The sequence below is a fragment of the Amphiprion ocellaris genome, chromosome 5, assembly GCF_022539595.1.
Source record: "Amphiprion ocellaris isolate individual 3 ecotype Okinawa chromosome 5, ASM2253959v1, whole genome shotgun sequence".
Taxonomy (NCBI): domain Eukaryota; kingdom Metazoa; phylum Chordata; class Actinopteri; family Pomacentridae; genus Amphiprion; species Amphiprion ocellaris.
Genome location: NC_072770.1, coordinates 5,649,008 through 5,672,333, shown reverse-complemented (window position 1 = coordinate 5,672,333; position 23,326 = coordinate 5,649,008). Strand labels below are relative to the sequence as shown.

Sequence of the window (23,326 nt, the reverse complement as noted above, 5' to 3'; positions counted from 1 at the left end):
CTAAGTGAGATGCTGCGCAAGTCTTTCAGCTCGCATTCCTCTTCGATCAGTGGCTCAGACAGATAATAGACCCTTTAGAGACTTGTGTCCTATCACTCAATCCTTGCCTCAAATCCAAATTTCTGTCTTTACATCTGTGCACGCTCTCCATCTTCCCTCCTGACTCAACCCCAGCTGTCAGCAGCAGCATGGGAAGCCCACCAGCTCCACAGCTAGAGACAGACGGAGCACAAGAGGATATTGGGAAGAGTGCAGCGAAACACCTGGTGGACCCTGGGACTCTGTCCGTTGCTGGCGGCCGCCATCATGTCATAGCAGCTTTCTGGGCTTCCTGGTAGCAGCTGATCTTCCAGGCCCACCACCTCCATCAGAGTGGAGAAAATCCACTCACTAACTCAATTATGTAAGAGGTGTGAATTAAACATGAGGCTACCACACAGGAATGTATACACACAGCGCAGATGTGCACACATGCACAATACATAATCATACAATACAACAGTCCCATTTGTATACTGACACCGGGGAGACTTTATGAGGTCTTTTTTTTTTTTTTTTTTTTACCAAAACATTGAGGAGGAAGTGAATTGAATTGAATTGAACGAGAGTATAGACATCTAGGTCAGACTGGTAGGCATGACAGTGGAGAAATATGTGAAGAAGAATTTTGCCATATTTGCCACCTATTACTTCCCTATGAGCTTTAAAGAGCACAAACAGCCTTGTGTGGGAGTCAAGCCTGGAGCCAAAGGCAGAGCCGATTTTCTCCCCATCTCTCTTTATGTCTCTCTCCCTATGCTTCTCTCTCTCTCTCTGTTTCTTTGTATCTCTCTCCCTGACTTGCTCTCTCATTCCTCTATGCCCTTTATTAATCATCCTTGGTTAGTGGGGCAGAGAGCATGGTGTTAGGAGCTCTGGGGAGTGCAGAGCCATGGAATACACACACACACACACACACACCTATATGTGCATGCACACTAATAGGTGGTGGACTCATGAATCTACTTTTTTCTTTCATCTCTTGTTTGCTTATAAAAGATATAAAAAACATGAATTATTAATTTAAAATACACACTGTAGGAACCTCCTCACATGAACACAGGCTCACTGAAAGTACGCATGTGCACACATACAGCTGATCTTCAGGGATTCTGGCCTGAGGTGCTGGGACTCAGCTGCTGCTGCTGCTGCTGCTGCTGCTGCTGCTGCTGCTGCTGCTGCTGCTGCTGCTGCTGCTGCTGCTGATGTAACCTTTTTGAACAGTTTCTGTTGTTGTTTAGACATTCCAGCTCCGGCATATAGTCAAACTAAGGCCATCTCCCTCTCACATAGACACAAAACTGTCCCACCAGTGCCACTAAAAATCCATCACGTCTGGGGCCCATAGGGTGGGTCAGAGGCAGTACTAAGTCATCACAGCTAATAAAACCTAGAGCCAGCATCCTTAAAGAGCTGATGGGGGATGATGGGACAATGGAATACAGCGCAGCTCACCATCCCAGCTACTGTGGCCAATGGGCAGCACAGTAGCCTGAATAATGGGGGGATGTAATTAGGGCCTATTTCTATGCATGTAAGTGCACTTAGCTAAGAAGGCTCCAACTGGGCTACATGCCATTATTACCATTATCACTATTCGAACTCCCTGAGAAAGTGGTGAGAAAATTGGCCAATTAGTTGTTATGGAACAGTAGGAGGTTTTAAGCGGAAGTCTGGGTTCTCCTTTAGGAAGTGCGGATGGGTGGGGTGGTGTATGTAAACTCACTTCAGTCACTTTTTTGTGCTATTTGCACTGATTTTAATTCATATACCACAATAAATGAAAGACAAATCTGCAGAATCATTTTTGTAATATTAACTTGTGGGTGACTATGTTGTGCTTCCTGGTAGTAACAAGTGCCTCTGCTGAGCTCTACATTATTTGGTGGATGTAACCGTGAGGGCTGTTGTCTTTACGGGACGCCACATATCAAAACGCTCATCTTACAAACAGAGCTCAGGTATCACAGCAGCAGCAGTAGCGATGGGAACAGAGAGGCTGAGGACGCACCTGGTTTGACGGTCTTCAAGCGAATCGGCTCCCGAAAGTGGCGGATGACAGCCAGGGTGTCACGGTTTGTAAGTCCACTGACCGGCGTCCCGTTCACCTCCAGCAGCACGTCCCCGTAGTAGGGCAGCTTCCCGACGTGACACACCAGCACGTCCAGTTTCATCTGACCCAGGTAGGGGAACTGTCCCACCTCTGCTCCTCCCAGGACCTCCACCACGGAGCCGAAGTCCCCCAGGTTCCCCCATGACACGGCGCACTCCACCACTTTATTGGACCAGTGTTTCTTCTTCTTCAGTGTCCTGGACATGGTTGCCCCCTCTTTTTCCAAATAACTAACGATCTAACTGTTAGGAGTCGCCTCGGTCTGCTGTTGTTAAATAAGCGCGAAGTGACGCGGCCTAATAAACCCTCCTGAGTTATTCTCCCGACCCGCTGGGAATTTCATCTTCTTGACATTTACGAGGCTGATTTTCACCCGTGGATATGCCGCCGAGCTCTGTCATCCCACGGGTTTATGCTCTGGTGTGCGCACAGTTGCCTTGGTTGCAATATATTCCAAGCGCTTCTTGCGCGTAAAGCAGGAGAGTTGATAGCGGCGAGAAGGTGGGAAAAAAAGGAGACAATCAAGGTTTTATGCTCTCCATCGGCACTCTGGAGCCATATCCGCGCTCTGTTTCGTCTCTGGAGGAGCCTCCTGATGCGAGTAGTCAAAACTAAACTGCAAACAGAGAATATTTTTCACTCACAGTGGATGGTGGAGTGTCTGTCGCTGAAATGTAGTGCGTCAATGAGAAATCCCTCATACCTGTGGGCAGGCTGAAAATAGACGGGCGGCAGCGTTCACCGGTTGGCGGTTTGTGCAGTTGAGATCCAGCCCATAATGACTGACTTGGGAGGCATCTGCGAGCGTTTGTCTGCTACAGGTTTGAACACACCTGGCACCGCCAAGAGAGATGTTGCCAAGCCCCGAAACGCCCCTTTTTACGCTCAGCAACAGCAGTTTTCCAGACGCTCATTCTTGCTCCATCCTCCGGTGTGTTGTGGTACTAGAAGAGAGAGAGAGACAAAAATGTGTATCAGTCCAGTAATGCTCACTGTAATTTAGACTCATTTTAGTCATTGTCTAAAATAAATAATGAACATTCACTTATATCATCCGCATCATCTCCGACCACAATAAAACTGGCATAGCATTTATTGCACTGCAGCATCTTGCACTTTCATTTTATTTTACAAGCCACTTTATATTGTTATTGTCTACAGTGTATTAATTCTTTGTCCTTCCTTTTCATTTTTCATCCTTGTACATATTGTACATACTATTATTTTTACAATACATATGTTTATTGCTGCTGTAAAAATGTTGCTGCTGTAACAATGTAAATTTCCCCTGGCCTGGGAGCAATAAAGGATTATCTTATCTATCTGCATTTTTAAAAACATTTAAGACACTCATTCTACATATGAGGCAGAATTTGTGCAACACAGAAGACAATGAAAATACACAGAGCATGTAATCCTAACATCAAGCATGCAAAACAAATTACACCTAATTAGGAGCCGACATTTGCAAAGAGTGAGGGATTCTAGTGGAGCAAACTCCAGGTGACCCTAATTGAATGTAGACACAGCGCCACCTACTGATGCAATTACAGCACTTCTACCTATTTACTGCATCGTTACATCTCCCCCTCAGGTCTATAATTTATACTTGCATAGCCTCCTACCATCACGCTTGACTGCAGTCAGCTGCATTTATCCACTCATTATCTACAGGATAATGATCGGATTGATTTAATTACCACTAGACTTTTATCTACAGCTTTGTTTTTCCAGTTGTTTGCAGTGGCCTTTATTTTTACGTTCATGTGTAAATTTCAGGCTATGCAGGTCTGAAATGCACTGAAGTAATTCTCTTCAAAACAGGTTTTTACAAGGCATTAAAAAGTCTTGAATTTTAATGACAAAGCTCTTGAGTGTTTTTGTCTTGCCTGCTGTAGCAATATAACCTTTTCATTATGAGCCCAAAACTCTGAGTTCATATGACTCAATAAGAAAGAACTTCAATCTAGTGGAAAGTCATCTATTAATTTTCTGAGTCCAACTGACATTGATTATTTTACTGATACCTTTTCTGGAAATACTGATTAAAATCTGCTAAATGTCCACGTACTTGTTTGTATAATCTTGAAAACAGCATTAAGTAGCATTCTATGTGGTATTAAGAGATCATAAAAAGTGGAAAACCATTATCATATAATCATACAAATCTATTCATCTGCTGCTGCTTTTATTCCAGGGGAAACTGCAGTCCCACCTATATGCAGAGCCTACACATTTCACATCCTCAGAGCACAGGTTTTCCATGAGCTCATTCATTTACATAAACATACGTGTACTGGTATCCAACTCCATCTGAGATATAACGCCTTCTTTGCCTTAAATTGTTGGCTTCATGGCCAGATCTTGATTGTAACGAAACTGAAGATGTAAAACTCAAGTGGCGTCTTAGTGCAGCTTATGAAGTTCTTTCGAATTTGTACACGTCAGTTTATCTCCAAGGATAATTAGCTGTGTTTCACAGCATGCTATGAACACTGCACAGCTTGCTTTTGCCAAACACACGGATGGATTCTGACAATTTGGATGTGGTGACTCACAGGACAGTCATATGTCAGTAGAGTTCATTAACTTTAAAATGGGAAGCAGGCCACACTCCTTCTGTAGTACTTTGGAGGCTGCAGTTGCTTCTGTTCTCTGGGCGTGATCCATTAGAGGTCTGTGTTTAAATACGGAGTTGCTACCCTGGACATGGTGCTGAATAATTCATCAGCTTGTAGGAGATGATTAACAAAGCTTGTGTCATGTCTCTGATGGGGACCAGGGAGTGCAGCAAAGATCCAAACAAACTGAACACTTTAAAAAGGCTGCAGCACTATCAGACTGAACACGGATCCAGCGTTTTCTGGGATTCTTCTGGATTTATGTAGGAGGGACTTTAAAATGAGGTCTTTTTCTTGACGTCAAGACTGATGATGGACTAACAGTTTTTTAAGGCCCGTATTAGCTGGCTTTGTGTTGGCTTGACATGACTAAATCCAGATTATGAATGGCTTGGCCTTTTAAATCATTCCATGGTGTGCCCAGAAATCATGTCGTTGCTAAGACCGCTGTGATGTAATTATTTGTAACCCAAAATCAAATTGTGCAAGCACACACTCTGATTTTCCTCTGCAGTCTGTCAGAGTAAAGACTCATATCATTACAGACATCTGAAAACAACTGATTAAAATGACCTATTCTGATAAAGATTTTAGTTGTTTGTAAAGAAAAAAGCAACCATTTGTTTGTCATAGCTTGAAAGACGTGAGCACTTTCTGTCCTTCTGTGCTACATTTTGTAAATTAATTATTTTTAGAGACTTCTGATTGGGAAAAACCAAATACTCTGAAGATGTAAAAAATGTAAAATTCTACTCCAGGTGTCGAGGCAGACATTCAAGATTGAAAACAAATTATCAGAATTCACGTTTAATGTTCGAGTAATGGCTATGTAACAAAAGGGCTCTTTAGACATGCTTTACAGAATGTACAAGTAAACAAAGTTCAAAATACAATTGAAAAAAAAAATTGCAAAACTTCAACAATACAAAAAAAAGCAGCATTGGATATTGCCAGAGCAGTTACTGCTAAACTTTGGTATAAAGTCATAAAGGACGTTTCAGATAATAAAATAAAACAAATGCACATTATGCTAGGCTGTGTGGGTAGAAAGTATTGAACACTGAATCGATGTATGTCCCCCGGACATGCAGCTCCATTAGAATGACTTGTCGCTGCAAGTTTTCATTTAAATTTTTGTGTCGCTCAGGAGGGGCATGAAATTAACTTTGGCCAACAGTCAGAGAACATCAAGAAACAACCAGGATCTGCTATGACTGAAATACGGAGTGTATCAGGCAAACCAGGAAGTCATGCTTAGGCATTAGTGTTGGCTTAGAAAAAAGTATTAGTCTAATATCACCTTTGTAGCTGATATCAGTTTCCCAGGAATAGACATGGAATGTGCTGATTTGGAAATGAAGGAGCAAACACTTGTACCTACACTATCATTCAAAAGTTTGGTGTCACCCAGACAATTTCATGTTTTCCATGAAAACTCACACTTTCATTCGTGTGCTAACATAAATGCACAAGGGTTTTCTAATCATCAATCAGCTTTTCAACACCATTAGCTAACACAATGTAGCATTAGAATAGATGAGCGATGGTTGCTGGAAATGTTCCTTGATAGCCCTATGTAGATATTCCATTAAAAATCAGCTGTTTCCAGCTAGAACAGTTGTTTACCTATCTCTGGACTGTATTTCTGATTAATTTAATGTTATCTTCATTGAAAAAAAAATGCTTTTCTTTCAAAAAATAAGGACATTTCTAAGTGACCCCAAACTTTTGAATGGTTATGTACATATGAAAACAAATTACAACCAAATCAGAGGAACAATATATAGGAGGTGCAGCTTTATGCATACCATTTGTAACTTAATGGAATTTTAAATACTTACTGATAATAAAGTAACAATAACTTGTCTGACCATGCTACACTTTGTGACACAGCATGGAAAACATAACATCAAGCTACGTCATCACAAATGGACTGCAGATTAACTTTTCAGCATTATCGATTTTTCTTGTGGCTGAACTCGGTACCCTTGAACACTCTGTACCACTACAACATGTCAGATCTTTTCTTGGCCACCAATAGCACAGCAGAATGTAGGAGTAATGATTATCACTGTGAAATGACAATAACAACAACAAACCTCCAGAATATGGAGGCAATCTGCTGTCACACATCATCGCTACAAAACTGACAATGATATAGACTCAGGTACCAGTTTATTAGACATACTTATTTTGAATTAATGAGGGTTATAATGTTCAGTTTTTGTTAAAACTGTGTTGATTCACCTCTATAATCATTATGGAGAAGGCAGTGTGAGGTGCTGCCGAAATGTTCTGCATTACGCAAAATGGTGTTTCTGCACAGAGTGATGTAAATTGGGAGGAAAAACAATGACAATTTATGTCAGTGTAACTACATCCTCCACAACAACCATTAAAGTTAATCAACACCACTGTGGTGTTGACCCATGTTGTATGCGCATGGGTGTATCAAAAATGACCCAAATCCAATGGAAAATGGGTATCTCCTGACCCACACTGCCCATCAAAGGGTTAACACCAACTGAACATAGCAGGATTAGCTATCAACAGACTGGTTTCACTGGCTTCAATCATTTTAGGTAGGTATGTCTAATATACTGGCAGCTAAGGGCAACTTACTAAATATACTGAGCAGATACAGTATAAGAGTCACAAAACCAATCACATTTGAGCAACTCTGAAGAGCAACACTCGAGAGGATTTTTAAGAACATTTCATGAGATCAAACCTGATTAAACAGGTCCTCACTAAATGAGAGGCATTTTAATTTTTAAACCTCAAAGCAATGTTACAGCTGACATTTGGAAACAGCGCTGTTTACTGAAGCCAGCTGCTGTCTGATTACTGTTTTCGAGGAAAATAAGACCCAATTATCACGAAAATGTTCATCTTGTTACCTGAACCAACACGTAAAAAATTCTGGTTAACAAAGGGCAGCGTAAGCTTAAACAAATAAGCTTAATGTTTTAAAACTTACTGCAGGTTGCGTCTCAAATCTCTATTCAAATTGACTAAAAGGACATGGCATTTAATAGATAACTAGCATTATGTACACATACATACATGTATAAAATAATAAAATACATTCTAATTTTTCACAGTCCCAAGTGAAAACCTAGGCTTAATCAGTATTTATGGAAGGGTCGTGACCTTTTTGAGATAAAACTGTGATGATAAATCCTCCCAATGTAAAACAGTATGCAGACTGCATATTAAAACTTGCCACCATTAAATTAAGTGCCTGTAACATATGATAAAAGGGAACAAAATCAGTGCATACTGTATAAAAATAAAGTTGTCACCTGAACAAGATTGCTGAGAATGCTTGTTAAAAAGGCCATCCATTAGACAACCATTACAAAGTAGCCAGCAATATTGTGATTGTCTCATGTGCAAAACAACTACGCTTTCTCCCCAAACTGATCATTATGAAGACATACAATTAATGGAATTAACAACTGCGTTTGATATAGGACAAAAACAAGATCAGATAAAGATAATACAGGATATATTCATATATATTCATAATATACACCATATTTTGGTGTCACTGTCTCTGGAATTTGCATAACAGGATACCATAGCATAATTTTGAGTCAGTCAGGATGGCTGTCGGAATGAGGGCGGTTTTGCCTTAAAGGGTGTCCAATGTGATCAACCAAAAACTGCTGGTCAGGGAACTACAACCGTCCCCTGTTTAACCCCCATTTCCCCCTACTTGGGAAGAGGTGCTAAGTGATTTTCTCTCAAGTCATGGAGGCTGCTCCAACAGGTGTCTGTACTAGCAATGATGCCAGTGTGATGTCAACTGGCACATTATTTCAGTCCCACAGCAGCAGAGAGCTTGTATAGATTCGACCGTGTCTTGGTGTTCTCTCATGGCAGCATCTGACATGGCTCTTTAAAGCATACATTCATAGTTTTCTCAAGTATGAGAACAAAGAAGAGTGGAGGATGTGGGAGACAGAGGTCCTCTAGAGGTGGAGGTGTCAAGGAGGAGGTCACTTTAATCACCACTCCATTTATCCAGTCTGCACAGCAGTCTTACACCAGTGGAGAATGTTACCTTGTCCTCTTGAGTGAAAGGGGGATGTAAACATACAAGAGAGCATCTTTGGCAGAATGTGAGGAGTCTCTTTGGAGGTAGTGGGTGAAAGTGGGGATGGGAGGGGTGCAGCAACAACAAGTCAGAGGCAGAAGTGGTCAGAGTGTAAAGATCTATGTGGGAGCTGGATGCTCCTGAAGGTTAGTCCTATTAGAGGCACTTTTGTGGTCCTGGGTGCACTGGCTGGGGAAACAGTCTACCTCTGCTTCATTCTTTTCCACTGCCACATCTGCAGCAGAAGTCAGAGGGGCTGTCCCGAGTACAGTCACTGGGAGCTGGGATGCTCCTGATTGCGATTTTGAGGCTGCATCTTCCCCATCTCTCCAGAAAGACCTGCTAAGGAAATCTGCAATGACAGTTAAAAGACAACATTTAGATGCATACATATTATCTTCAGCTTTATGGGTTCAACACAATGGAAAATCTTTCATCTGCAGAATGGGTGATTCAGCCTTTGTGTTCACACAGTACATAAAGACAGGTTAAGAGCAATGCAGCCTGTGCATCTGCAAGATTTATAGTGGCCAGAAGAAAAGGAAAATGTTTACAGAACTCAACAGGATATTTTAGTAGCTGCTGGAGAGTTAAGATTCAAAGCATTCTCCAAAAACACCTCATTGGACATACGGGTTTGCAGACTGACTTCTGTTTTCAAGTCTCACCATTAGAGTAGTGCTCTGGCGGAGTGTGGCTGCTGAGCCTTTTGTCGTGTGAGGTGAGAAAGACCGAAGGGTCCTGGTTGCTAATGAAGCTCTCCAGTGTTGTGTCCTTGTGCTGAGCATGCTCACTGATGCTCTCCTTCAGGCTTGGCAGAGGGTTGTCCAGTGCATCCTCCTCCCCCAGATAGGCATAAGGGCAATAGTCCCGTGTGCGAGAGTAGATGTTGGCATTGTCGTAGCAGTCTGAGCAGATGACCAGTGGACCTGCACCACCTGGCAAGAAAGAACAGTTGTGTTTGTAAGAGTAGCTTTGCATATGTTTGTTTTTCTTTTTAGAGATTTGGGCAATGTAATGTATGCTGCTGCTTGGGAAAATCATCTCTCCATTGATGATTGTTATCAGACCTATCATCATATGTTGTATGTGAAAGAATCACAATCTAGATTATGTAGCAGGGATTTAACAATTTTCTTAAAGGAACTGAAATTGCATTATAATTTTCAAAATAAATTTTCTAGGTTTTACAATGCTGGGGACCAACAGACAAACAGAGACACTTACAGATTCATTAAATTGTTTAGTATTTTGCTTCCCTCTTCTTAATTATTGTATTTGAACATTTTAGGTACAGTTAAAATTGTTTGCCTTTATGTTTTTGTTAAGCAAAATGTACAATTTTGTAATAATATTAAAAATAAATTAAAACAGACATACAAAAACCTTTCAACACTATAATGTAAACGTGAGGTGAATGTGAATTTGAAAACACTTATTGAAAGGCATAAATATTGCAGCTACAAAACCCTTGATATGACTTTCTTCAAATGGGGAAAAAAAGAAACACAATCTACACAACTGCTTGTGTGTCCATTACACTAACCTGTGGAAACTCCAGCAAGTCCCTCACGAGGCTCACCAGGATGGAAGCTGCTACGGCCAGTGAATAGAGAGCCAACCCTGCAGTGCAGCATGCCATTCCCCTCAGTTTCCACCTCACTGCCCGTGTCTCCGTAACACACACCTGGGACAAACACTACAATTAGTCAATGTCTCCTTTCAACGGGGATCTGAGTCGAATCACAAAAGCAGAAACAAGAACCTAATGGGCATGGGAATGTCTCAAAACTTTAAACTTCGGAAAGCAGATCTGAAAAGCCATGTTTTATTTAGAAGATGTTTAAAATGTACTGTTTTTGTTCCTTTGTCATGTCAGCAGAGATTCATACAGAATACAAGAGAGGTGGCAAAGTATCCTTGCATGTTTGATTTATTTCTTTCTTTGCAATGTCAACATCACAAGCTTTTCTTTCTTGTGATCACAATGTTGACAAATCCCCAACCCATTAGATAAAAACTAGATAAAGTACTTGATGAGAAATAATTTTCTATCATCAGTTGATATAAATACTTTATCAGCTAGTAATTTATGTCTAATCAAAAGTCAACATTGCAAACAAATCACTGATTTCAAACAGGAACACACTCATGACCTACTGTTATATTACTGAAATTATTATAGTGCCCTAAATTATTCTTTAATTATTATTCTGAAAGTTCAAAAGACAATAAAAGGCACAGTATAAATTCTTGTGCATATACTACAGGAACTTCTCTCTTGTAGTTTTCTGTTGACGTAAAGTGAGCGCAGTCATAACAACACAAAGTAATGTGTATGTGCAGTGCATAGGTGATTACTTTAAGAATCTTGAGCGCTCACGTAAAATAAGGATCCTCGGTAGATCATGACATAATTATCTTGCGATTATGATAAGCCATTGCTTGTGATACTTGTGAACACAAAATGCTTAGGATCATGGGAAAATACAGACTACACATAATCAAGCATAACATTATCTGTAGTGCTGACAAAAGGTTTGTTACAGAGCGAAACATACCAAAATTTAGTATATCTAAAATACAAGATTACCCACCATCTGTGCCCTTATGAACGTATCCATTGGAGAGAGGAGGCATAAGCTGCTGATGGCTGCCAGCCTCAGAATTACTGTAGCCTTCCTGAGGCTCTGACAATGTACCCTGAGAGGACAGGTAGCTGGGGATATCTGCTGGCAAATTCATCTCATCTGTAACAGAGACATATTCTGTAATGTTGTTCTGAGTTTTGCATCTTATCCTCCCAAGTAAGTATGCATAGACACATTGCACAACTGCCTTCCTCACTGGAAAAAGTTTTAAACAAGGAAAATTTATTTTATATGACAAACAACTAACCTGTGTTGGTGATACTGTAGTCTTCACTTTTCCTACGCATGTGATAGATGACAATGACCCAGACCAGCGAGGTTCCAACCACACAGCACACCACCACAATCACCACGATGCCCACAGTAGTCCAGCCATCCTGGTCATACCCTGTGCCAGTATCACAGTTTGGCGATGGTGAAACACTCAGGTAGATGTGGCCACGCTCTGTACCCAGAGTATTAGACATGATGCAGGTGTATTTCCCAGCATCAGCGGGACCAGCATCAACTATGATGAGTAGTTGGTTGGCTGCAGCGAAAAAATGGCGTTCTGTTAGCACCAAAGGTCCATCATCTTTAGTCCAGTTAAGACGTGGAGCAGGGCTGCCTCCAGCTATACACTGAAGCACAGCAGTTTCACCACGGGCCACTGTTCTGTCTTCAAGTGGTCGCATGAAGGACGGAGTTTCTGAAAAAGAAGATTCAAATCTTTATTTACTGAATCACTGATAAGTTACCAGTGCTTGTAACTTCATTTGAATCTCACATGTACATTCATTAACTGACTGAACAGTTGGGTCACAGATACTCCAGCTAGTCGGGTTAAAGTATCCTACATGGCCACAATAAAAAAGCTTTGCCTTTACTTTGTCATTAGTTAAGGCAAGGTGGCAACACAAAAACAAAAGCTTGTGATGAGTGACAGACATAAATGAGTAGCCAATTTGGGGAGTGACTGAGCTTAAATGACCCAGTAACGGAAAAACAAAATCAAATCTTCTCTGCTAATCAGGTGAGCGACTCACCCAAGACAGTCAGTGTAGCATTTGCCGACAGACTACCAGCTGCATTCTGAGCTGTACAGCTGTACACTCCCATGTCTTCTGTCTTCACGTTAGCAATGAAAAAGATGTCATCATCCGGCATCACATGCATCCGGCGCTCCCGGGCAGCAGGGAAGTCAGTGCCTCCATCCTTTTGCCAAGCAATCTGCGGTGACGGATGGCCTTCAGCAGCACACTCCAGCCTGGCCATGGTCCCAGTCCGGATAGTCAGATCCATGGGAGTCTTAAGAAAGGAAGGCAGCTCTGAAAGATAAAGGGCAGAAAGTCCAGAGTGGGACACGGCAGAAGAGACGTGTACAAAACAGGGACCAAACATAAGCTGCAAATTAATTTAACATTTTTTGACCGGTCACTGATTTGGTTTTTAAAAACACAATATTACCAAACAAATTCTTTAAATATATACAAGAAAAGTTTAAGATATAAAAATATGATAATACTGCAATTTTTGAAAAGAACAAAATATCCTTACCATCAGGGCTGCAGCTTTCGATAATTTTAGTAATCAAATATTCTATCGATTTTTCTGGCGATTAATTGAGTGCTTGGCATGTGCAGATTCCGATTTATAACTACACCATCAAAAGCAGAAGTGAGCACGCTGTGCAACAGAAGTAAACGTCCTGGTGGAAGATGTGTGTGTAACACTTCCCTTGTTGATTTTTCTAGTGGGAGAAAGGACACCTCTTGTTTTGAACAAGAGCGCGAATGTTTGGCTCATAAGATGTAAATGCAATCCGAAGGCAGTGAAGAGTACTGTCAGTCAGAGAGCAACAACAGCTGTTTTTTAGCATGTTTGTGTGTGAAAAACTTGATTCACATGTGTATGCTGATCCAAACAAACTGAGCAAGTGGACTGCAACTTTCCCGTCAAAAAAGGGACATACATGCAAAGCTGGGCTGTGGACTCGTCTACTGCTACAGCCATATTACGAGCTTTCCTGAGCTCTTTTAACAGCGTCTCGAAGACATCTGTGGCGAGAATGTCATCCCTGCGAATGTCTGAAGTGTCAGACAGTACCTGTTTAATAGCAGACTCGTCTTAACTTTATCGTCGGTTAAAACTTCTTGCACGACAGCCAACATGCAGTCCTTCACAGTTTCTGAGTCTGTGAATGGCCTCTTTTTCTTTGCCATGAAGCTGCTGTGGCCCTGTCCGGAGCTGTGTAAGTCCGCTTCATTACAGTACATCTCCAGTAGTAAGACGCAAACTCTGAATTTTAGCCGCCCTCTCATGAGATCCCTGGGGAAAGTTTATCCGAAAGGCGGCATGTTTTTCAATGTGGTGTCTTTGGACATTATAATCTTTCAGCACTGCAACGCACTCGTTGCAGAGGAAACACATTGGTTTGGCGTTCGGACTTGGTGGTAAAATAAATACTCGTCAGTCCACGCAGGATTAAACTGATGGTTTTCCTCGCCGATTTGTTGTTTCAGGGTAGAAAGAGACATGCTGCTATACATATACACACATATAAATAAATAAATAAATAAATAAATAAATAAATAAATATATATATATATTTTTTTTTTAAAAGAGCTGGGCACGTTAACGCGTTATTGTCTCGTTTACGTATCAATTCATTAATGACGACAATCATTTTATCGTACCTTAACGCAGTTTTTAAAAATTATTATTGTAACGGACTGATTGTTGTTGATGTTGAGGTTTCAATGACACTGACGTGTGTGTGTCAAGCAAGAGAGAGCTGGGAACGGCGGCTAATTCAGGAGCTAAGTTATGGGGTGTGAAGGTTCAATGAACGACCAGAGAACCAGATAAAGTCTCACTCATTCATCACAGAGAGACGTCATCACATCTCACCCAAACTAGCAGTGGAGGGAGGCTTCAGCAGACTGGCTGCATTCAGCGTATGGGAGAAATAGAGATAAACTAAAAGAAGACAAGCTAACAGCCACAGAGAAGTAGTTAGCTATAGACTGCATTCTGATTAGTATTGTCGAAGAACCAACGAATGGCGGCACGTATGAGCCTCAACCTGCATCACTGGAAGGTTTTTGTGTGATGACATAAACCAGGACGAGAGTCCCCGATGCAGAGTTCGAGTCCAACCCACAGCCATTTGAGCTTCTTCCCATGATTCCTGTCACTCTCCACTGTTCTATATAATAAAGCCTAAAAAGGCCAAAAAAGAAGTACAAACATCGACTTCACAGACTAAAAAGTCTTTTGCAATCACTCCCAGCTGTGGACTTTTTCACCTTACTAACAGGGACAGCTGTTACTGAACATAGACTGTTTTTGCTGCTCCCTGATGAAAGATAATGTTTAAATGGTCAAATAAATATGTTAACACACAATTAACAGTTTGCTACCAGCATTCCTGTCTTACATAACTTCAAATCGCAGCTTTTTACAGTCATTAATTTTTATGTTCCTTATTGTTCCCTATTAAAACAACATATTTGTGATCGTTTTATTGAACACCTTCATACCTGGTAACTCTGACTGAGGTTTTAGTTCTTGTTGAGCTGACTTACACAAAGAAAGTCTGACTATATTAAACTTGCTTCGCAGTTCAGTCCTCTGATCTGCTAAATCAAAGCCGTAAACACTAGAAAAGCACTGCCGTTTAAAATAGATGGTTCCCGTCAAATTGAAAATCCCCTTATAATCTATTGATTACAGGTCCGGGTACGTATTGGATGGCGTGTGAGTACGGACTCGGACCACAGCCCGCCAGTTAGTGACCTGGGGACTCGTACATAGTGGATCAACAAAGCCTCGATTCAGAGAATTTTGCGTCGAGGAATTTTAGTAGTCAAATTACTGGAGTAACTCGAACAATTGTTTCAGCCCTACTCACCATTGACAGTAAGCTTTGCTCTGTTGGAGTAGTTGGAGCCAAAGTGATTGGAGACCACACACTGATAACGGCCCTCATCAGTGAAGTTGACATTGAGGAGGTGAAGCACAGTGGTATAGATCAGCTCTCCTTCCTGGTACCGGGCGTAGTTTTGCACTTCTGCATCATACAGCACCTCCCCATCCTTTCGCCACGCTGTGGTCATTGGTGAATCACTGCTGCTGGACGCAATGCAGCTCAGTGTCACATTGTTGGCCCGCAGTGCCACAGATGTCTCTGGGTGAGTTGTGATCTGAGGCTTTGGGAAATCATCTGTGCAGAAGCAGGACAGACAGCGTGAAACTCTGCATTCTCTCAATTAAGAAAACACCTGCAGATCTCTTAGTTAAAATGTAAGACATTAGTTAGTGTTCCTCATTCAATATGCCAATACAGGAAGGGCAAACATATTGATCAAAAAACAACATTTTCCAAACGGTTAGACTTTTTCACTGTGACTCATTAAGTTTTAGTGTGTAAAACTATTAAATAAAAAAATTCAAGAGTCAAAATGAAAACTTATTATTACCTGGCTTATGGCAACAAACATTTTCAACTGTATCTTTTACTGGACTACACTGGAAACAATTATAAAAGAGAAGACTGACCACAAACAAACTCCTCCAGGCTGATGGAGAGAACATTGCGACCAAGTAGATTGGTAGGATGGGCACAGATAGCGGAGACAGACTGCTGGAATTGGCTGTCTGTCAGCCAAGGACCCAGCCACTGCATATGACAGTCACAAAGCAGGCTGCTCGTGTTCAGAACACTGAGAAAAAAAAAAGGTAATTCAGGACACGTAAGAACAGTCATTGTAAAATTAGATGGAATCATCAAACTAATGTGAAATTAGAATGAACATATATTTAGGATTTCAATGACTCATCCCTGAATACGTCAAGATGTGATTATTATATTTAACCTTTAGAAAGAGCCAACATGTAAACTTGTTTAAAATGAAGGTTCAGTTTAACCTGATCATTTTATGAGGGACAATAAGGTCTATGCACATTTAGAGGTATCTGACAGCGTAACAGTAAGTGCAGTCCTGCTTGAATAAATGACTCAGAGGGAGCAAAAAGCAAGAGTAGCTGTAGTTTATTATACATAATAAAAATACAAGCAGAGCCCTGTGACCCTTGCAATACTACAATGTGAGATATAACTTCCATAAACCTTTACTGCTCTGAACCACTATAAGGAAGCGGTTTCTGGGAAACCTTTGTTTATAAACCATTTCCATCAACCACAGCTATCCAGACAACTGCAACCAAAGCATAGATGGAAAAGCACATTTTAAACGATCTAAATTATGGCATGAAATGGAATTTACTGCTATAAAAATACCTCCAGGACTGTGTTTTAATATAGTTGGTCCTAAAATACAATTCAGGTACAAGGGTGTCGCCGTTATGCTCTTCTAACCAAGTTGTCAGGGAAAGCCACTCACTACGCAAACAGTTATATTCTATTAAGGCAACAGATTGATTACTATCAAAAGGATATGAATACTGTCATGATACATTTTCTGCAGCAGCTGGAGCATTTAGTCTGCCACTGCTTGAGGGACACTCCTAAGAAGGGCTGATCAAAACCTCAAAAAGACAATAGACCTAACTTTTCAGCTGCCTTTTCTTACATGCAAGAGACAGCCGACCCGACTAAGTACATGCTGCTGCCACTCAAAAGCTAACTCAGAAGACTTTGCTTGGAAAACTAAGACTAAAAATACATATGGCTTCACAATCTAATAACTTGTCAATTACACATATTTTAATGTCATCACCAAAAAGTGACTTAAAATACCTACAGTAGATCAGTAACTTTCTTCAATAACATAATTACAATTTAAAATGCAAATGTCCATTAATTGCAGGGTTCCTGAAAGATTGTAATTCCTTTCTAATGAAGGAAACAATAACAAATCCACCAAAGAAACAAAATTAATTTTTAAAAAAATCTATTTTTTACATGTGGTTATGTGAGCTGTAAGATTCATTCAGTGTCTACTCACAATACTTTGAGCTTCATATGGGACAACGCCTCAGGGTGTATCGACATGATGCCATTTTTGCTGAGGTCCCTACCGAAGGGACAGAAATATGGATTAGACCCACCTATGATGTGATTTGATCAAAATGGAACCCAGTTTCACAAGCATGGAGCAACAACAGCACAGTGGTAATAAAACCTTTCTGCTATCGTGAATCATTCAACAACAAAAACAGATCCTACAGAGACACAAATATGACTGTGTGGAGAAAAACGATCAGTGGTTTTACTCACAGGTGTTCCAGCTCCTCCAGGCCCTCAAATGCTTTTTTAGTGATTGATTTGATTTTGTTCTGCTGTAGGATTCTGGAAAATAAAAAAACAATATTGCCAGTGATATCTTGTAAAACAGCTACAAAAAGGAAACCTGCTCCTAGGTCATATTTTACTCCACGCTGGAACCACTGTGTCAACAGGTTTTGTGCACATTAAATTAAAAGACTAACCAGCCTTTCAGTGATAGTTGGACTATAGATGAGCAGCAATTAAACAGTTCAATCAAACCTACCTAGAAACAGATCTAAAGTGGATTAAATGTAACATTATAAAGTAAAATAATATTTCATTAAAAATGTAGTCCACAACCAAATGTCTGAAGCATCAATACATCTTTTGAGATACATTGACTGTGTTTGGGTAACTTCAAGGCAAATCATTATTATTCATATCAATCCACTCCTCTGTACAATTTGAGTGTCCTTACAGTGTATTCAGCTTCTTCATTCCATCAAATACACCTATGGAGTCTTCGATGGCCCAGGAGATTTCATTATTGTGGATATCTCTGAAATAGGAAGACAGTAAAACACACTATAAAGATTGAACATCTAAGGACTTCTCATGAAAAAAACAGAGAGGGCACATTATCTCCACTGTGGCTGCCAGTAGCAGTGACTTTTAGTTTGAAGACTAACAATCTGAGATACCATATTTCCACACTGTGCCACAGTGTGCTTCCACTGCTGTTCTGATAAGGGGAAATAATTGGCTCTGTATAGCACTGAGACAGTTCATGGGTCCACTGGAAACCCAGAGAGGCCTTGTGTTTACAGGATGGGTCATGGGCTCTTTTGTTCCTCTTTCCTCATGCCTGGCCACCTCTGAAAGAGATTCAGCACTCTCCAATTCCCCTCTCCCATGAAAGCTCTCAGGATGGTCAACATCCCAAATACGACCCTTTGCATGTTGCAGATCAGCTGCTTAAACGGAGCTCTGTGCAGCAAATAATGAGTTCACAACTTCCTCAATGCTTTATATCCCTCATCTGTTCTTACTTAAATGCTAACTTCAATTAGCTTCTTCAGTTCTGAGAAATGAAGATGAGAGGTGAAACATCTTAAAGAACCTAAAAGAGAAGTCCAGTTGCTTTTTACTGTAAATCTACGCAGACACACATGGTAATTCCCCACATTTCAACTGCTTTAAAATCAGCCTACAGTGACTTTCCAGAAAGAAAACACAAAACCAGGAGAAACAAATTTTACGGAAACCATATTAGGTAGCTTAATTTAAAACTAAACAAATCACTAAGGACAACAAGGATTAGCACATAACAACTATATTAGAGGATGGAGATTTAGAAATTTCTACAGTTTTTTCAAGACTATGCTGGACTAACTTGGGAAATGTTTTCAAAACAGGACTAGAACTAGACACAGAGAATGAAACAAACACAGACCTACTTTAATCAGGAACCTTCATGAGAATGCACAGAGCCAAGAACAAGCCAGGACTTTGTTATATTTCATTAAACTGTTTGGAGCAAATAGGCAACACATATTTCACACAGATTTCTTTGAGGTATAATACTTACAGGGTGCGCAGACTTGCCAAGCCACTGAACACTCCCTCTCCCAAATGGCTGATGGAGTTTTCTCCCAGGTTTAGGCTCTCCAGGAGACCTAATCCTATGAACGCTGTCTCCTCCAGTCTAGTCAGGTGATTGGAGGACAAATCTCTGCATAAAACAGCCATAAATATTCCAAACATTAGTTCAAACAATATTTGTATTTAACACTTGTTCTGTGTGGTAATACAGCTCCACATTCAAAGATCCCGCCTGAAATTAGACAATTTTCACAAAAATGAAAACATATACAATACATCCACCAAAGGCTGGGAATTGCTGAGTCAGTTTCAGGCAGACATACTGCAGCAATATAACAGTAATTTCTCTAAACACAAAACAAATTTCAGAGCTGGGGACTGATCAAAGAACGTGGGTTCTCTTAGCTACACGGAGATTTTAGCAATGAAGCAAACACACTCACAGTTCCTCCAGCTTTTGGCAAAACTCCCAGGCGTCTGGTCGAATGATGCCAACAGCATTTTGGCTGACCCGCAGGATACGCAGCAAGCGCAGGCCATATAACCAACCTTTGTTAACCTCAGTTAGGTTGTTGTGTTCCAGCTCTCTGAGACAAAGATGGGGAAAAAATTACATTTAGCAAAAACTACTGTGGACACATAAACAGACTCGTTACAAGGATGATCCTTGCTAACAACAGCTCACAAAATTCTAAGACAGATGACAAAGTTTGTTTTAGCTTCTTAATAGTAGATTAAAATGTTATGTACATTCTACTGTTTCACAATTGTTGATGAACATACTGCTGAATGTGACTTTGAAGGATAGTCTACAACACTGTACTCACAATTCTTCAATATTGTTAAGTCCAAAAAAGGCCCCATCCATGAGCTTAGTGATGCCATTCCTCTGCATCTTCAGTGACTTCAATGAGTCCATCCCTTTAAATGTCAGACTGTCCACTATCTTGATCTTGTTGCGCTTCATCTCACTACAAAGACAGTGAGCATCACGTTCCGTCATCCAAGCGCCTTTATACAAAAACCAACTCTCACACTCCCTTCATATATTAATACATTAAATCGGGCCAACAACCTAAATGGGAGTTGCTAGAACAAATTTAAAATCCACTGATTTGTCTTCCAACTATAAGTCACCCCAATCTTGATAGATGATTTTAGCTTTGCACCAAAAATAGATCTTCTGACACTTACAGAAACTGAAGCTGTGGAAGTTTGAAGACTTTGGATGGCAGCACTGCTAATCTGTTTCTGTTCAGTCTCAGCACCAGCAGGGAGCTGGAGATGTTTTCAAAGCAGCCAGGCTCGAGGACACTGATCTTGTTGTTACTCAAATTCCTATGGGATAGAGTAGCAGAAACATCAGAGCGAAAATCAGGAGGAAGTAAAATATTTGCTCTCTGATTACATCTACTATGGATGTGACTATATTTGCAGCATAAGTTGGTCAACAACAAGATGGTCTCTAAGTACCAACAAATTGATCTAAACAAGGTGGTTTTCATGCCTGACTCAACGCGCATACTTGAAATGTCTTGTACTGTAGGATGCTAGTTTGCTTTAATATTTACTCTGTAATACATTCATGACTTGACATCTGACTGTTGTATTACACAGAGCTCACTCTTTCTTTTTTTATACCTTTCGTTTTTCTATAATTGTACACTGATTTACTGTTATGCAAGCAAATCAGTTTACAGTTGTAGCTTAGTAAGTGTACATGTCTTTGTAATTACATTACATACATACATACTCTGGTGCTTTCTAATTTTGATTTATTTTTAACCTGTATTATAAAGACATTGTAGATATTGTGGATTAGTACATTACTTGATATGTATTGTTCTCAGTGGTAAGTTACATGCAGATGATTTAAATCAACAATGATTGCTCACAGATATTTCAGTTGCAAAGACGGGAAGGATCCAACTTTGAGCTCAGAGATAGAGTTGGATGTAAGGTCCAATGTCTCCAGGGAAACATATGGCTGTAGCTGATGCATCAACAGCTCAGAGATCCGATTGTGGACTCTAGATTAAAAATAAATCAGGTATTAGTTTTCACAATGACAATTTTACTATGACAAGCCATAGCTATGGTACACTCAAACATCATCAACAAGGGGGAAAATCATTTCCAACACTGTACGCAATGTTGAGTAACAAAACACTATCCCTCATTACCAATGATTTGGTATCATTGTATTTACACACAAGACTTAAAAAAGCTGGGGGAAAAAGCTTCTTTTAACATTATAGAAAAGATTTGATGTGTCAATTTCATAGAAAATACTTTTTTAATTTAAAAACAAATGTTTAAAAAGTATTTTCTTTGACAGAGGATGTGAAGAAGACACACTACACTAAACTATATAAATGTTGATAAACTAAATCCGGGCAATTTTTAACAATCGCAGTTTAAGGTGATTAGAACTGATAACACTACAGAGAGGAAATTCCTGCCTTTTACATAAATGAAGACATGGTTTTATGTAAAGGAATAAAAAAAAATGCACATCAAAGACTTATTTTGAGTACTTGTTTAATTCGGGGCAGGACAAACATGAGAACCTGAAGAGAGTTTTGTACTTACAACGACAGTGAGGTGATGTTTGAAGAAACATCCCCAAGGAATGGAAGAACCGTCAGCTCATTGTGATTCATGGTGCTGAAATACAATTTAACATAACATTACTATCATATTATACCAGCTGCATACTTGACATTTTGAGCAAATTTACCCAGGACCACCATGATCTGTTATATCTATTCAGTTGCATGTTTATTAAGTACACCTTGCTTAAACTAAAACACTCCAATAGAAGAGCTCAGCAACATACTACCATTATTAGATTCAATATATTTTGGTTGAAATCGTTGTAGAGAAGTAATTTTAAAGGTTGTAATACTCCATCTAGGTGTATCTAATAAACAACAGTAAGGATTCTTTTTCGGTTCAATAAAGTTTACACAATTACTGTTTAAGTAACTTTGGTGATGCTCCTTTCTCGTGACTGTCTCCATCATAAAAGTAAATAAGTAGTCTGTGTCCTAGAACAAACAAAAAAATAATCGAGTAGAATCTCACCAAGTTGAAGATGGAGTGGATAAAATGCAGATAAAGCAGCTTTTCGGTACAAGATATTGTTTTCTTCGGTTGGACAACAAACCAGTGCTGTGGATACAGCGCAGAACCTACACTCCTGATTTACTCACATTCACATCTATCAGTTGTGTACTTACACTTGGGTTATCCCATCTGGGGGGTCCAGCTGAGCCACCGACAGCTTTCTTCTGTTGCAGTCCAGAATATAAACCTCATCCTGTCCTTTTGAACACGAACAAGCAGCTGGACAAGACTCACTGGCCCTGGCACTCAAACTCAGCAGCATGAAGACAAGAACCGAAGGACTGGGCCAACCTTCCGCCATTTTAAATGTCTTACCACTGAGAGGTAGCTACGTGGCTAGCTAACTCGCTAAACTGGCACGTTAACTTAACAGTTACAAAGCCGCCAAACTGTTCCTGCAAACTGATATTAGTCAAATGAACTCATACTCCAGATTTATAGCGTCATGACTCCCGGTGGAATCGTCAAATGCAGTTTTTTCCAACTTGCGTGAGGCATCCCAGCAGAGATTCTGCCCTTCTTCCCAGTGCCTGGAATTCCTTCCGCTCCAATCAGGACACCCTCCTGGAGTAGCTAGCTAGCTCACTGCGGAGCTGATGTGGTCACAAAAATACGCCACTTTTCACCTGACAAGAGCAGTTTAATTCCAGATGTTGTGGGCTTCTGATTAAACCGAACCAAATGAAGTGCTATATTCACTTAATCCGGACTGTTTGCAACGAATTTCAATTGTTTTCTCAATCTTTCTATCCCGAAAAAACAACAAAGCGCCGTGAGTTGATGACATAGGATACCATAGATCCCGCCCCATTCCAGCATGTTTACAGTTATCCTATTGGACTATGTCGACGCTTGTCA

At 40.3% G+C, this 23,326-nt stretch overlaps 2 protein-coding genes across 4 annotated transcripts in view; both read right to left on the bottom strand.

The window, feature by feature from the left end:
* Positions 1–3,053, bottom strand: part of LOC111565011 (membrane-associated guanylate kinase, WW and PDZ domain-containing protein 3) — a 147,248-nt gene extending 144,195 nt beyond the window's left edge. Inside the window, exons 1-2 of one of the 3 annotated variants that reach the window (XM_055010700.1) lie at positions 2,856–3,051; positions 2,051–2,768 (exon numbers count right to left, since the gene is read on the bottom strand). In XM_055010700.1, coding sequence (XP_054866675.1) covers positions 2,051–2,357 — 307 coding nt within the window. In that variant the 5' untranslated portion in view covers positions 2,358–2,768; positions 2,856–3,051. Of the gene's footprint in view, positions 1–2,050 lie in introns of all 3 variants that reach the window. The other 2 variants (XM_055010701.1, XM_055010699.1) reach the window with 2 other exon arrangements.
* A 2,511-nt stretch (positions 3,054–5,564) lies between these two features.
* Positions 5,565–23,271, bottom strand: lrig2 (leucine-rich repeats and immunoglobulin-like domains 2). Its single transcript, XM_023287599.3, has 18 exons — positions 22,582–23,271; positions 21,932–22,006; positions 21,235–21,369; positions 20,534–20,677; positions 20,167–20,310; positions 19,783–19,926; positions 19,326–19,469; positions 18,216–18,296; positions 17,747–17,818; positions 17,475–17,543; positions 16,066–16,229; positions 15,419–15,730; positions 12,552–12,833; positions 11,774–12,214; positions 11,473–11,625; positions 10,422–10,562; positions 9,544–9,813; positions 5,565–9,227 (listed from the first exon to the last, which is right to left on the bottom strand). The coding sequence occupies exons 1-18, from the start codon at positions 22,767–22,769 to the stop codon at positions 8,995–8,997; spliced, it is 3,192 nt and encodes a 1,063-aa protein (XP_023143367.2). The 5' UTR covers positions 22,770–23,271; the 3' UTR covers positions 5,565–8,994.
* Positions 23,272–23,326: the final 55 nt, after the last annotated feature.

What these genes read in the sequence shown, in the direction of transcription:
- lrig2 (XM_023287599.3), bottom strand. Translation starts at nt 22,769, where the DNA reads ATGGCGGAAGGTTGGCCCAGTCCTTCGGTTCTTGTCTTCATGCTGCTG. An exon ending in AACATCACCTCACTGTCGTT is followed by an intron (nt 21,370 to 21,931) that starts GTAAGTACAAAA and finishes TTTTTAATCTAG; the next exon opens with AGTCCACAATCGGATCTCTG. An exon ending in CTGGAGGAGCTGGAACACCT is followed by an intron (nt 17,544 to 17,746) that starts GTGAGTAAAACC and finishes TCCCTTCGGTAG; the next exon opens with GGACCTCAGCAAAAATGGCA.